At 39.2% G+C, this 16,660-nt stretch overlaps 1 protein-coding gene across 3 annotated transcripts in view; it reads left to right on the top strand.

The window, feature by feature from the left end:
• Positions 1-16,660, top strand: part of Ergic2 (ERGIC and golgi 2) — a 33,612-nt gene that overhangs the window by 15,966 nt on the left and 986 nt on the right. For 2 of the 3 annotated variants that reach the window (XM_031383949.1, XM_031383950.1), the window contains exons 7-12: positions 3,182-3,283; positions 3,980-4,075; positions 8,162-8,217; positions 9,451-9,549; positions 10,677-10,774; positions 15,710-15,872. In XM_031383949.1, coding sequence (XP_031239809.1) covers positions 3,182-3,283; positions 3,980-4,075; positions 8,162-8,217; positions 9,451-9,549; positions 10,677-10,774; positions 15,710-15,872 — 614 coding nt within the window. The remainder of the gene's footprint in view (positions 1-3,181; positions 3,284-3,979; positions 4,076-8,161; positions 8,218-9,450; positions 9,550-10,676; positions 10,775-15,709; positions 15,873-16,660) is intronic. The other variant, XM_031383951.1, reaches the window with a different exon arrangement.

Genomic DNA, 16,660 nt, shown 5'->3' with positions numbered 1-16,660 from the left:
TAACCAAGCCTGTGGAAATTGCCTCGCCTCCAGGGCTGCAAATGCTTGCACTATCAAAACAGCCTGTCTTTGCTGCCGAACCTGCATAGATACACCACAATGCCAATATACTGACAAGGATCAGTAAAGCACCCATGGTTCTAACACCTATTATTCTCAATTCAAAGCTCTTATTTCTTGCATATTAGTTTAAGATGTTCTAGTCACACAATGTAACTTAATAACAAATTATAAGGCTTTCTATAGCTATACAATTAAATCTGGCTATTTCTTTCTCATTTCAAATATAACCATTTTACATTTTAAGAACCACAACTTAGTCACAATTTTTTCTAGCCCCAAAGCCCAGGGAACCGGGTAGACGACTCATCTTAACTTCTTCAAGCTGAACGAGGGCAGAGAGATATGAAGGGGAGTGGGGTGGAAGGAAAAACAGAACTAGTCTTCTGATGTCTGTGTCTTAACTGGATCAGGCTGAAGTTCAGGATACCAGGAGTTTAAGCATGTGGTTTAGTTTAGGAAATTCACCAAGGCTGTATATTTCTGTAACATATAAATCTCAAAACAAACTTTCAGCATCACCAAGATATATATTTTTGTTTGATTCTCTGTGCAGTGCAGGAACTGATGGCATATATCTGAGGGTGACTTGGTCTCTGCTAGGTGATCACCCACAAAACTACATCTCCCATCAGTCCTTTCCAGCCATCTGGAACCACAGCTGTTCCAAGTTTAAGCTTGTTTACCCTAGGGGCAAAGGTGCTAGAGGTTTAGCGCAAAAAGCTGTTGTCCCCTTTAAGAGCGGCTTGTGCAGACACTCAGTCAGCCTCTATCAGCTCCTTTTCAGCTGTGCATGGACTGACTCAGCCAAGTTCGTTATGACTTTAAGTGTCAGGGTAAGTTTAACTCCTTCCGAGTCCGAACTACCTTCAACAGTCTGAATCTTTCTCAGACTTTGCTGACCTCTCTTCCTTCAGCTGTTTTAATACTTCCTATCCCTTCTCTACTGCTTAAGAACACACTTCATTCTCCTCTGACAGAAATCTTTCTAGGGTTTCTCTCTTTAAATCTTTTTTGCTTTTAATAACTCCTTAAGAGCAACAAACACGGGGCAAGACTGCGAGTTTCCCACACCATCACCTTTGATTCGCCCCCAATGGGACCTTATCGCTCCAAACCCGGAGACCTTATCGTCTCATCACCGAGAACCTTACCCCCCCTTTTTTTTTTACCTTACCTGGGAAACTTACCAGTCGTCTGCCCTGTCTGCAAAGGAGTTCTGAGCTGTAGAAGATTTCCCCGATGAGTTCTTTCCCTGTCCGTCTCTCCCCGTATGTCTCTCCCAGTACGAACTTCTCCACTCCCTGTACGGGCCACCATATGTCGGCCGCCTTTTTCCATATGGGGGAAAATAAGGAGGCAAACAATGAGCTCTTCCCCATGCAGTTTTATTAGGATCCTTGTAATCTTGCTTGTTACATCTTACTTATTTCTACTTACATTTTATTAGTTACATCTTGTTAGTTACATGTTACTTATTACTATTTCTACTTACTCCTATTCCTATTCTTAGTTCTATTCCTACATCTTACTTCTATCCTTACATACTTACTCCTATCGTACTTACTCTTCTATATCCTATACTTACTCTTCTATCCCATCACCAGCCCTAATTCTACATACTTACTTACTATCTCTACATACTTTTCTAAATCTACATCTTACCTCTAACCCATCACCAGCCCTAATTCTACATACTTACTCCTATCTCCACATACTCTCTCTCCAGCCCCCAGCCCTTGTGGGTTAAATACTTTCCCTGGTCCCAATCAGCATCAGCTACATGGCAAAGCATAATAGACTGTGGGAATTCATGCCAGCTTGCATCACAAACTAGAGGCACTCAGTTTCTCCAACTAAGGGCTTGATTATCAGTGCTCTCTGCTCTGGCTGGAAACCAGGTGTTCAAAATATATGTATATAGGGTGGCAGCTGCGGCTCCCCACAATTTATCAGCATCAAACACCAAAGTAGCTTTGTTGTCAAAATCAGTGAGTGCATGGACCCAATGTTACCCAAGGCCTGGAGGTCATTCCTGAGTGAACAGTGGTGTGAGCTCATATATAACTATTGTACCATCAAGAGCAGTTTCACTGCCCTAAAATTTCTGTGTCCCCTTTCATTCTCCCTACTGTGTGTAGTTTTTATGCTCACTCTGTTATGACTTGAGATGTTAATTATTTAAGATCATGTTAAAGGAGATGAATCTAAGCATTGTTTCTATTCCTTTAAGGTTTACTTATTTTACTATGTGTATACTTGAACACTTTAAGTCTTCTTAAGTTTAAGATTTATTTCTTTTATATGTATGAGTGTTCTGCTTGAGTCTGTATCTAGGTACATGTACGTCCTAGAACTGGAGTTATGAACAGTTTTGAACACCACCAAGTGGGTGCTAGGAATCAAACCTGGGACCTCTGCTGGAACAAGAAGTGCTTTTAACCATTGAATCGTTTCTCCAGTCTGATGTGTATGCATGTTTTGCCTGCATATATGTCTGTGTACCACCTGTGTGTTTGGTGCCCTGAGGGGCAAGAAGGTTCTTTGTTACCATATAGGCATTGGGAACTGAACCCAGGCCCTCTGGAAAATAGCCAGCCGTCTTAACCACTGAACCATCTCTCCAGCCCCTTGAGCATTGTTTCTTAAATTCATCTTTGCTTTCTGGAATTCTGCTGATTCTGTTTTAAAAGTTATATAAAGACTATAGTATTCTGCTTAGAATAGTCCTGTAGAATAAAATTTACTTGTGGGAAAGAAGACATCAGCTGATGTGCCATAACTAGTGTGTAATGAGCCGTAGGATTCAATCTCAGAAGTGTCTAGCCTCCAGTCCAATACCCTTCTATTTGGCCTGCACTTAATTTGTTCTTCATAATATAGCACTTATTTCAGTGCTTGACAGGAATAAAAATTTTGTACTTATGTGTGAAAGGTGAGCTTAGGCATTCAGTCTTTTGGTGCCTCTGACTCTGTCCATTAAACTGCTAGCCATTTACATCGCTTTTCCTGAGAAAAGCCAACTCTGTTCAGGAGTATAGTCCTGTAGTAAATACATGGTTCATCTAAGTCAGAAGCTTTGTTATAGTTGAGCATTTTACTGTTTTTTTGTTGCATTTAGGATGCTGCAGCTGATTCAGAGTAGGTTGCAAGAAGAACATTCCCTTCAGGACGTGATATTCAAAAGTGCTTTTAAAAGTTCGTCAACTGCACTGCCACCAAGGTGAGATAGATGGTGCTTCCAGTGTCCACACGTTTACCAGAGATTTACTTTGTTACAGGGTTAGTGTTGCTCTGCTGCTCTTTCTTAGAGAGTGCTTTATATGTTGAAGACATCGATGATTTTGAGCTTTTCATTGAGTTACTTTACTTTTGTATGTGTGGTGTATCTCTTTAGGAATATTTAGTGTTTTAAGAACAAATTGTAAGACTATACATTTTGGCTAAGAATTTATTTTTACTCTTGTGTCAGAATAGGCAACAAGAATTGTTGTTAATCATGAAAGTAATTTTTCAAATAAAAGTATGCGATGGCTTTATATTGGCTTAGATAGAAAACACCAGTTTGCAAGTGCCTTTTCTTGACCTCGGTGTCATTTCCTTCCAGCCTGTACCACAGTACCAGAAATACAAGAGGGAACTATGTTGCTGTTGGACTCTCTTTGATTTTCGTAGTTCTTCTGCATGGGACCTAGTCCTTTGGATAGACTTGACCTAATGATGTCTTATTTATCTAACTATAGTAGCTATATAGCAACTCTAAGTAGATTCAACCCACTGCTCTAATCCTGACATTTAAGACATTAGCTAAAAGTCTGTCTTTAGAGAAACTTCTTTTTCTTGTGTGCCCTTTTTACACCACTACATGGTCACAATATCCAATGTGCATTAAGACATTTGAACATGTCTTGCTTTATAGGGAAGATGATTCATCACTGACTCCAGATGCGTGCAGAATCCATGGTCATCTCTATGTCAATAAAGTAGCAGGGAATTTTCACATAACTGTGGGCAAGTATGTTCTTTTCATTTCCTGAAGTTCTTTAGCATGTGTTGGAGTTTGACTAAAATTACTTCCTTTCCTGACCAGGCAACCACAGAAGGTCACTTCAAAGTGTTGTCTGAGAGTAAATGGGAATTAAAACCTTTTACTTGATAACTTTTCGTAGCCAGAGAGCCTATCCTTAGCTTTGTCAGTGTGTTAATTTGTTGATAGTATGATTTGTTTTGTTTAACCCTTTGGTAGTTCTCATCAAAATTCAGTCCCTGAGTAATTCTAGAAAAAGTCAGAAATTACTAGTGTCTAGAGTGAAGTAATTTAGGTAGAAGCTCAGGGAAATTGTCACTTATTCTCCTGCATATCGTCTAGCATAGAAACCATCACAAAAAACTCTTGGTAGATTTCACCATGGATAAACATCTCCTCCCTAGCTTCCTCCTCCATAGAGAGCTGATGAGTTCTTCACTATGCAAGCCATAGTTAGACTATTAGCTTTGTTAGAGGACTGGGGTGGAGCTTCAGGATCAAACACTGAAGGAAGAATAGAGAAGCCTTTACTCTTCCTCAGTGCTGAAGTCCTGCAAGAAAATCCAAACTTTGACTAGTAGATGTATTAGTTATTACGTGATTATAGTATTGAAGCTCTAAAAGAGGTTTATAGTGATAAGAAAAATTGTGTAATCTGCAAGTCAGCAGAGGCTTCATGAGGAAACCTTGGAACTGTATGGGAATCAGTTTATAAGGGAAAGGAAAGCATGCCAGAGAAAAGCTCCTGCTCAAAGTGTGGTTTTGGCTTTTTATTTATATAGAAAGAATATTAGATTTTTACCAGGAGAGATTTTATTGCTTATAATGACCAGGTCAAACTTTATTTTTTCTTTGTTGTGCTTTTCTCCTGTAAGTTTAAACTTGGTTGTTTGGCCACTGTTCAGTACACATTTACCTGTCTGCAGCATGGTCCTGGGGACTTTGAAACCTTGGCACCAGATAGGGAGCACATGATTGAGAGGGCTCATTACAGCTTTACATGTAGACAGTGCCCTAATCCAGGAGGGAACGCACTGCGAATTTCTGTATTATGGCCTGGACTTCATGTTTCCCCTGACTGAGGTTCAGAGCTGCTCTCCTATGCTGGGCCCCATCTGATGAGGTCAGATAGTATGTCAGGAAACAGACAGGAAAATTGAAGCATTTTTAACAAGGATCTGGTGTGACTGAACTTGATTTTTAACATTTGTGATCTTGAAGGGAGGTGCTTGCTTATGCTGCTAGTCCATAATATTTCAATTTATGTTTTCTAACAAGGTAATTAAAAAGCTCTGGGTTGTGAGAGACTGTTGAAGTCAGATACAATACTGTCGTTGGTAACAAGTTAAGACCTTTTGGGGCACACTAGAACTTGACAATGACATTATTACTAATCAGGAAACATGTGCATTATGGAGAATTTTTGTTAGTGTCTAGTTGCTAAAATTAGTAACTGGGTAAAGCATAAATAGGAATAGAGTGTGGAAGTCTTCATGGTGATGTTGTAAGTACATTTTTAAACCAAGAGCAGGAAAGGACAGTTGTTATCTTATAGTAGTATCAAAAGAATAAAAAACAGATTAAACTTGGGAGAGAGCAAAGCCTCATGACAAATAATTAGATGACAGCATGAATTCCAAATGTAGCCCACTACCTTTTTCTGCATGACCCATTAAATAAGAGATGAACACAGTGTAATACCTGAGATACACATGAAATTCAGATTTGTATTTAATTGTGCTCAGGAGGCAGGGGCAGGTGGATCTCTTGTGTGTTTGAGACCAGCCTGGTCTTCATAGTATGTTCAAGGACAGCCAGAGTTACATGATGAAATCCTGTCTCATTCTCTGTCTTAGGGTTTTACTGCTGTGAATAGATACCATGACTAAGGCAGCTCTTATAAGGATAACATTTAATTGGGGCTAGCTTACACGTTCAGAGATTCAGTCCAGTATCATCAAGGTGGGAATATGGCAGAGTCTAGCCTACAGTGACATACTATTCCAACAAGGCCACACCTCCTAATAGTGCCACTCCCTAAGCCAAGCATATACAAACCATCACATTCCCTTACTGCCCAAAAGACGTTTTATTGAAGGGTAGCCACACTTATTTGTACAGGACTTCTTTTGAATTACAGTGTCATATTGAGAATGGAGCTGTTGACTTGAGACTCTGTGATGGTCTCAGTGCTTGGTGCTGTTGCTTGGTGTACCACAGGACAGTTGCCAGTGTCTTATACATTGTTGTACATGCAAAACTCTCTAGAAATACAGGCTCTAGGTGTCATATTTTTAAATCACCCCCTAACTTGGCTACAGAGTATTGTGGTAACTATGACACTATGACTGCATTAAAAGAATACAGCATATGTTGATCCTACTAGACTAGTCGTCACTCTTTAGAAAAGCAGTGGTCAGGAAATGAGAAAGTTTAAAGTAAAATGTCTCGTAGAATTTTTAAGTGAAAGGGAAGTTATAATCAGGTTTCTGCATGTATCACTGGTGAGCCAAAAAAGATTTTGTTCTTAAGTTAATGAAATATGTTTGATTGAAGCAGCTAAAGAAATTGTTTGTTGAAAACAGATTGGCTTTGGACCATTAGCTTTAAGTGAGAAAGTACTCCAGCAACTGTAGACAGTGAGCCCAGTGTCCAGTAGCCAATCAGGAAGGCAAGATAGGGATGGAGATACGGCTCAGTGGTAGAGAGTGGTACTTACTGCTCTCGCAGAGGATCTGAGTTCCTTTCCTTGCATCTGCATTGGGCAGCATCTGTAGCTTCAGCTCCAGGGTATCTGATGCCCTCTTCCTGACTTCTGTGGATACTCTATTCATGCACATACCTACATATGGCGCACATGTATAAACATTACAAGTTAATCAAATATTCTTTAAAAAGCAAAAGAAGTGACTGACTGGGCTTCCTGGGATCCTGGTGAGTGCATAGATGTTACCAGTACTGCCTGTTGTTAGTAGATTTGAAGAATCAGTGCTACATTTAAAATGACAGTAGAATTGGAATCTGTAAGTAGTTAAATACCTGAGGGAAGATTGGTTTTAAAGAAATGGAGACCTCAGATTCCACAGCTTAAAATGATGTGTGCCAAAATTTGTTGTCAACTAGCAGTCGTTTTTGTTTGCTCTTGTGTACTTAATATTGTGTCTTTGGCCCTCTGTAAGCTGCTGGGTGGCTGAACAGTCGTAAAGCATTATTATAGTATTTTTTTGTTATTTCTTGCTCGTTGCTTTAAATTTTAAGTTTTGTGAACACTTTAGAGAATGTTTCTTAATAAATTTAACCTAAAATTATCAGGGAAAACAGTATTTGTGTAGTAAACTAGTGTTGTGGCAGAGTTACCTCAGGAACACATGATGGTAGTGGCTCTGAGTGGCTCTTGCAGCCGTTGGTGTCAGCAGCTGAAGTAGAAGTTGTCATGGGAGTCAAGGCCTCCAGTGTCACGTTTCAGCTTTGACTGTGACCCCAGTTGTCAGACACCAGGGCAAGGACAAAGGAAGGTTAAAAATCAGTTTAATTGTACATTTTAGGAAATTCTGCATTAAGTTGGAAATTAACTGATCTACAATATACAAAATATGAAGAGAAGACTCTAATAGTATTCTAGAGATGTCTTTAAGGGACTGAATGGGCTCAGTAGCAGCTTTTGAAATTGTGTTTTCAGAGAGGAAATGTGAAACATTATTTTAGGCCATTACCAGACAAATATAAGATCATTTTTGAAATTTGGAACACCAACTTTAAACCTCAGTGAGCAGTCTCCCTGGAATACATGTTGGAGCTACAAAATAATCACAATTAGTTTTTGTGTTTCATTGATAATTGTTTATGAAATGGTATTCTCATTATGTAACTGTAATATCCTTAGTTTCTTTTATCTTGGCTCATAAATACTTAATATGTTTCCCATTTGGCTTTTTGCAGCCCTCAGCTCACTGTACTGCTGAGATGGCTTAGCTGCAGACTAGATGTGCTCTTCTTACTTGGTAATACAAGCTGCTAAATATAACAGGGAAGATTGGCCTCATGAGTTACATGTTTGTTTTTTCCTCCTTTCAGGGCAATCCCACATCCTCGAGGGCATGCACATTTGGCAGCACTTGTCAACCATGATTGTGAGCAATTTCTAAAATTTTGTTTCAGTATAGAAAAAAATTTAAAAGTTAATTTTGTCTTTGTGTTTTCATTTATTTTAGTGCAGACATAAGGTAGTGCTTTAAAAGTAAATTGTTGACTCATGTGGTGGCATATGCCTGCTGCCTTCTGCCTTTAATCCCAGCCATCCAGGCACAGAGGCAGGTAGATATCTGAGTTCCAGGCCAGCCCGGAATCTACAGAGTGAGATTCAGTCTCAAAAATAAGTAAATAAAAATGTTAGCTAAGTGTGTTGGTACATGTAATGCCCCAGCACTCAGGAGACGTAAGCAGGGTATTGCATGAATTTGAATGTAGCCTCTGCTACATGGTATCATGTCAGTAGATGGCAGGATTCAGTCTCAGAAGACACCTCCTCCCTCAAAAGGTAATCTGTTTAAAAATTGATATCCAAAAGGAAAGCAAAAACTTGATTTCCATCTAGAGGAGAAAAAAATTAAATGTATTGTGTTTAATTTGTTCCTTCTGTAAGTAAGTTCACTGTTTCTCTTTGTTCACTGCAGTTAGTGTTTTGTGTCATTCTATACATATCCCGTAATAAAGAGACAGTATTTTAAGTTTACTTCAGTTTGCAGACACATTTCAATGCATTCACACAAAATTACTTTGGTATAATTGTTATTGTAAAACTTACGTATTTTTGGAGTGTGTGGTTGAGAAACGTTTTCATGTAGCCTGTAGGGTTGGCATAGCCTCAGGTGACCTAGAACAACTGATCCTCCTGTGTCTACCTTCCAGGTCCTGGGATTACAAGCTTGTTCCACTGTTCCAAGTAATAGGTCTTCTTAAACTTACCTTCGAGAACAAAATATTAGAGAAAAATCAGTTGGCCATAGTAGTGGTGTGTTTTAAAAATATCTGTGTTCACTTTCATTATTTGACCAACATTATCCTAGGTGTTCTAATGGCATGGTCTTGTTTTTATACAATGTTAAGAATCAAGAAGGTTCTATGTTTTGGGCATAAGAATTAGACATTTCATAGAAATTAATTTGTATGTAGTAAGACTTGAGGTAGTATTCTACTTATTGTACACTTCTCATCTTTTTTTCCTTAACATGTTGTTTTAAGAATTATTAAACTTGCAAATTTTAGATGATTTTGACAGAAAGTTAGAATGTAAAACCATTTCTAGCACATCACTTTGAAGAGTAATATAACTTCTTTGTCTCCCCCCTTCTTTTTAATCTTAGCTTACAACTTTTCTCACAGAATAGATCATTTGTCTTTTGGAGAGCTTGTTCCAGGAATTATTAATCCTTTGGATGGAACTGAAAAGATTGCTATAGATCGTAAGTATTTAATAATTGCTCTTAGAATTTACATAAAGGAAAGTGCTCTTAAAAACCTTAATAATAATATGTTTTTACTCCTTCTGGCACTGTTGGGAGGATGGTCTCTAAGCTGCAGATAAATATGTGGTAGGAGTGAATGGAATCTGAATGTTAAAAAAGCAATTCCTAAAATAGATTGAAGAGGTTAAAAGGGCAAGGGAGGGTTGATAAGTTTGTAGTGGTGTAACTGTCCTTTTTATCCTCACTAGAGGATGAAGTTCTATTGTCACAGGTTCGAGGCTCTAAAATGCCTTGATCTTTTGTAGGAAGGTCCCTGCACAGTGTTACCAACACAAGAAACCTAGAGTTCCTCCAGAGTTGCTTTGTTGTACATACAGTCAGAGGTGTGCTGTGGGAGCTCAGGAACCACGTGTCCATCTTTAAACTTCCACTACCCTACTGAATTCTCTTTAGTCAAGCACCGAGCATTATTTTCTTAGTTTTGTACCTAGTTGTGCCTAGCCCGTTTTTAGGTGACTGTTGTTATTTTGAAATGGTGTCTTATCATTTAGATTGGGCAGGCCAGGAAGTAACTATGTAGCCCAAGCTGGTCTTGAGCTCAGAACAGTCATTCTGGGATCACAGGCCTGTGTTCTCATTCGAGTTTGATTTTGGACATTCACCTTTATAATTTGTTTTAACCCTGGTGATGCCCAGTGACCCTAAAAATGACCTTTTGATTGTATAGCAATCACTGAGTAGTTTTTTTAGTTACTTTTCTGTTCTGGTGTTATCTTCAGAGTGTGGCAACTCCAACTTAACTGGTTTATTTAGGATTAGCCTATATGAGAACAGTGGCTACTGTTAGCTTTGGGTTTTATTAGGTTTCTACTCTGAGAGATGCTAACCTTTGCCTTCTTGTATTCTGTGTGTGTCTGTCAGTGTCTGACACCTGTTGTGTCTTAACTGGGACTTTGTTTAACCAGTTAAGAGCATATTGTTTTCATTAGCTTTTTTCCCTTAAAAGTGTCCATTCATTGCATATTAAATCAAATGGTAGTATTAAATTTCAGGTTTATCATATTTAGAAGAATAGATTTGGTAGTACCGTATTGATGAGAAGGCATATTTTGTTTTTATTATAGACAACCAGATGTTCCAATATTTCATTACAGTTGTGCCAACAAAGCTACACACATACAAGATTTCAGCAGAGACCCATCAGTTCTCTGTAACAGAAAGGGTAAGTGGGACCTAACTGCTAAAATGATGAAGGTATTTTTAGTCTCCCAACTGCAAGGTAAGGTTGGAGGTACCCTCTCTGTCTTAGTTAGGATTCCCATTGCTGAAAAGAGACACCATGACCAAGGCAACTCTTAGGACAACATTTGGATGGCTTACAGGTTCAGAGGTTCAGTTCATTATCATCACGGCAGGAAGTATGGCAGTGTGCAGGCAGTGCTGAAGGAGCTGAGAGTTCTGCATCTTCTGAAGGCAAACAAGATTGGCTTCAGGCAGCTAGGAGGGTCTCCAAGCCCAGAGTGACACACTTCCTCCAACTAGGCCACACCTCCTAATAGTGCCACTACCTAGGCCAAACATACAAACTACCATATTCCACTCCCTGGCTTGTTTAAACACATGAGTCTATGGGGGCCATACCTAGCCATAGCATAACACAACATGCATTTTCCAGCTTCAAAAGTCCCATCGTCTTTAGCAATCTCAACAGTGTTAAAAGTCCAAAGTTTAAAATCCCTTCTGAGATTCATCCAATCACTTAACTGTAATCCCTTATAAAATCAAAATTAAGAAGCAGGTCACATACCTCTGATATTATAGGATATACTTTGCCATTCCAAAATGTCATCGTGAGAACATATAGGACCAAAGCAAGACCAAAAACCAGCTGGACAAACTTCAAATGCTGTACCTCCATGTCTGATGTAAAAACACTCCATATCTCCAACTCCTTCTATCTATGTTGACTGCAACAAACGCCTTTCTCTTGGACTGGTTCCACTCCCTCTTAACAGCTTTCCTGAGCAGGTATCCCACAGCTCTGACATCTCTAATATCTTGGGGTATACAAGGCAACTTCAGCTTTATACCTTCTTGTTCTAGTGTCTGGGATCCACACATTATCTCTGGGCTCCTCTAAAGGGCTTGGGTCACATCCCTACCTCTATCCTCTATAGCACTCTAGGCTCTGGTTCACTCTACTCCACTGCTGCTACTGTTCTTGGTGATCATCCCGTGGTACTGACATCTCCAATTTGCCAGAATCTTCTGCTGCAATTAGGCTTCACCAATGGCCTCTCCTAGGCTTTCTTCATGGTGCCAAGCCTCAGCCTCTTTGCATGACTCCTTCAGTCCTGGGCCATCAATTGCAACTGAGGCTGCACCTTTATCAATGGCCTTCCCTGACCTCTCACAATACCAAGCCTCAGCTGCTCTCCATGACCCCTTCATGCCTTCAAAACTAGCACCACCTGGTGATTCTTACACATTACCAAGTACAGCTGCAGCATGAGTTAAAACCTTGGTTATCTCTGGAACACAGCTTCTTTGTGCTCTCAGGAAATACTTCTCAGAAGATTTCATCTCAGTGATGCTGGTCTCTTCTTAATCACCACTAATTTCTTAACTCCAGCTAACCAATATCAATTGTCCCAGTAGTCTTTTCTGTGCTTGACCCTAAAGCCATAGCAAAATGGCCAAAGCTGCCAAGTTTTGTGCTTGATGGGACTGGAACTTGCCTCCCCTGCTCCTCCAGCCTCCCCTTTTAATTACATTATCACTAGCTTTCTGTTTCCCAACTTCTTCACTGTCCTCAGCTCAGAAACTGTACACTGACTTTGAACTCAGAGATCTGCATGCCTATCTCCTGAATCCTGAATACTGGGATTAAAGCTTTGGTCCACCACACCTGGACTTCAGCTTTTCTCTACTTGGAACTTGCTCTGTACCAGGCTGGCCTTGAACACAGGGAACTGCTTGGCTCTTCTAGGATTAAAGGCATCTACCAGGATGCCTGGACTCCAGCTTTTCCCTGGCCACTATTCCTCAAGTTCCAGGTGAAAAGCCTGTGTCTTCCAGCCTCAAGATCTGGATCACATAAGTGTCCTCCATTGTAGTTTGTAGATTGTAGTTCATTCCAGATTAAAAGTCCAAATGAAAACAATAGCCAGTTCATAGTAATACCCAACAATATTTAACTATCCCTTGTTCAACTGCAAACACATAAACAATAAGCTTACCTGGGTGGGATCTTGCCCCAAGATCACCCCTCCCCTAATTTATCTTGAACACTGGATTCAGCTCCAGTTCACTTCCTGATGCCCTTTATTCTTTGTATCTTTATATATATATATATATATATATATATATATATATATATATATATATATATTATTCTTAGTATCTTTCCTTTCTAAGCTTGCTACATTTGATCAAAACATTATTCTAGAGAGTAAACCAGAGTACAAAGTCTATGCTGGGCTTTTTTGAGACTTTTCTTTGTTAATGCAATAATAGAAATCTCTTTACCTTAGCCTCAGACTCTTTGGACAAGGGCAAAAAGCAGCCACATTGTTCACAAAAACGTAAGAACAATCTCTAGAGTTCAAATTACCCTCAGTACCAAGGTTGTCCATATTTCTACTAGGATGGCCAGGCTTTCCACATCTAAAGTCCCCAATCCACATTGCTTCAAACAAAAACATGGTCAAGCCTATCACAGCAATACCTCCTCCTAGTACCAACTTCTGGGTTAGTCAGGGTTTTACTGCTGTGAAGAGACATTGAGTAAGCAACTCTTATAAAGGACATCCATTTAATTGGGTCTAGCTTAGAGGTTCTGAGGGTCAGTCCTTAATCATCATGGCTGGAAGCATGGCAGCATGGTGCTGAAGGAGCTGAGAGTTCTACATCTTGTTCCAAAGGCAAGCAGGAGAAGACTGACTTCCAGGCAGCTAGGAGGAGGGTCTCCAAGCCAACCCCCATAGTGACACACTTTCTCCAACAAGGCCACAACTTCTAATAGTGCCACTCTCTGGCCAAGCATATTTAAACCGTCACACTCCATTTAAAATTTTGTGAAAGTTTTGAAATGAATTAACATTTTAAGCAAAGAACATATCAGAAATGAGTATTAGTATGTGTGTTGTAGAGGGGAAGAAATTTGTTCTAAATGTTAGAAATGTGTTATTACAAATTAAGCTATGATGGCAGAAGTTTCTTTATGAATTTCCATTTGTAATCTCTTCTGTATTAATAGAGGTATTTTGCTACAGGTTGTCTGGTTTCTTTTCTGTTAGTAAGTCTTCCTCCCTGAATGTGAGTGCTCCCTGCTCTCAGCCTGTCCCCCAGTCAGTGCACCAGTCTGACTGGAAGTGTGTTTTCCAGCTACAAGGTAGATGACTCTTAGCAGTTACATAGAGATGAAGAGCAGGTTTGAACAGTGCCTGTCTGTTCTGGGTTGTATTTTCTTACTATAGATTGAGTTTGAGGTTGTAATACACAGTCTCACTACATGTGAATTCTGGGGCATGTGAAAGCTTTCCACTTGACTCTTCTTCATGTGATAGTGCTGTAGTTGATCCTCACTAGGACTTTAGTGAGGATGGGGTTCTCCTTATTTTTTTGAATTAGATGTTATTTCAGAGGGTAAATATTAAGTGTCTAACTTTCAAATCATTCAAGGAGCAAAAACTGTATAATTTTTTTTGTGTGTGTGTGTGTTTGTTATACACAGGAACTATATATGTTTGTACTTCTCAACATTTCCATTAAGGGTAGGAAGATATTTCTCACCAGCTATATTGACAAACACCTGAGAAACACAGAATAGGTTTACCTGGACTTTGGGGCAAAGCAAGCAGGTGTATATGTTTGTAGAATTGCTATGAGATGCTAAGTGCCATAGTCTATGAGAAGTATTTGTCTACATTTTCTTTTCTTTTCTTTTCTTTTTTTTTTTTTTTTTTTTTTTTTGGTTTTTCAAGACAGGGTTTCTCTGTGTAGCCCTGGCTGTCCTGGAGCTCACTTTGTAGACAAGGCTGGCCTCGAACTCAGAAATCCGCCTGCCTCTGCCTCCCAAGTGCTGGGATTAAAGGCGTGTGTCACCACCGCCCGGCTTGGCTACATTTTCAAACTGGTGTATGCATTGCTTCTGTTACAGCTATCTCTGTGGTAGAAACCTCTTTCCAAGATAATAGTGGGAAAAACAAAAAATTGCAGTGTGTATGTGAGGTTTATTGTGTTGTTGCAATGTCAGAAGACTAGGAACAGCTTAGATTATAAATTGACTCAGTGGAAGGACATATGACTGAGAAAGAAGAACATGTCTGAATGTGAGATTATCTCTAGGACAAATCTGAAAATAGCAAAATCAAAAAGAAAAAATCCATATGTAAGGAGTGTTTGATAAAGGTGAATAAAGTATTATTTATTTATTGAATTTTACAGTGTAGGGTGAGCAAGGAGTTGCTACTCTCAGTTTTGGAAGCCCCAGTTTAATCATTCTTAATCTTCTCCAATATTGTTGGATACCCTGACCCCCAAAGTAGCTTGGTATATTATCACAGGGTTTTTCATGTGTTCAACGTGATACTGAGCACTTGAAAGTTTCTGAATGAATTAACTGTTGGAAAGTTGATTGGTGGCTCATATGTAAGGTTTTCCCTGTTAATAGTAGGGGGGACGAGGGTTGACCGTACTGTATGTGTTTCTAATCTTACAGTTTAATTTTAACTTAGAAATAAAATGATAAAGAAGTACACACAAAGAAACAATACACAAGCATGTCACAATGTAAACTTGGTTTTTATTCCTTGATTAGTTCTAAGCTTATTAAAAGACTGGTATGTCTACGATGGCCATTTCCACACAGTTAAGAATGGTTTAGTTCTGGGTTCTGGGTTTTTGTTTTGTTTTGCTTTGTTTTAAGTAGTATCTTGCTCTGAATGCACAGCCCTCTAGCTTTTCCTTCCTAGTGTAGGATTACAGATATGCCTCTAATCCCAGCAAGAACACTGGTATTTGTCTCTGAAGAGCTTCTGTAAGGTCCAGGGCAATTCATCCTATGGAAAGGGGGATGTCCTATGTGGGGCATTGTAGCTTGGTAAGGAGTGCATTTTAGGAGCCATACCACATGTTTCTTTTCCCTTCCTCTCAGGAACGCATCATCAACCATGCTGCAGGCAGCCACGGCGTCTCTGGAATATTTATGAAATACGATCTCAGTTCTCTCATGGTGACAGTCACTGAGGAACACATGCCATTCTGGCAGTTTTTTGTAAGACTCTGTGGTATTATTGGAGGAATCTTTTCAACAACAGGTTAACATTCATTTCTTTGCCTAATTTCCTTTTATTTTGTTTTGTTTTGAGGTAAGCTCTTACTGTGTAGCTCTCACTGGGCTTACAGGCACTAGCTGTCAGGTTCTGATACCTGATTTCTAATAGTGTTTATTACTTTATCTTGTGAAGATAGTTCACTGATGGAATATGCCATGCATAGTGTGGCTCTTACTTTTTCAAGGCCCAGAACCAACCAACCAACAAACAAGAAATAGTCACATTTTCATGTTTTAATATTTGGAACTTCTTTGAATTCTAAAGCTCTAAAATATATTTCATATCCTGTAAGCACATCCAATTCACAGGAATCAGTAATGTAAGGAAGATTATGTGGTAAGCCACACAGATCCTGTGTATTAATCAGACTCAGCTAGAATAGAATCTGTGTTCCACCATTGATTTGGTGGTCCTTAGATAGTTCACCTCCCTTTTTGGAAATGGAATTATCTGGTTTGTAAGTATGTTGTAGAGTTAAATGAGAAAATGCCCAGGAAGCATCATAGATCAATTGAAATTCCTTTCCCTATATACTATATGAAATCATGTGTTGTAGTGTTTTGATTAAATCAGTAATGCTTTTGGGTTTTGTTCAAGATTCTAGAATTTTTTTGGGAGCTCCATCTTCAGCCCTTGGTTACTTCAACCTAGATAGTTGTGTTCTTGGAGCTCCTTCTTATTTTCATTCATATTTCCAGTACAAGTGAGCAGCTTTCCTTACACAGTTCTTTTGCCTTTTTATTTAAATCTATTATTTACAGAATTATGTA

Source organism: Mastomys coucha, unplaced genomic scaffold (genome assembly GCF_008632895.1).
Source record: "Mastomys coucha isolate ucsf_1 unplaced genomic scaffold, UCSF_Mcou_1 pScaffold20, whole genome shotgun sequence".
NCBI classification, from domain to species: Eukaryota; Metazoa; Chordata; class Mammalia; order Rodentia; family Muridae; genus Mastomys; species Mastomys coucha.
This window is presented reverse-complemented; position numbering and strand designations above follow the sequence as displayed.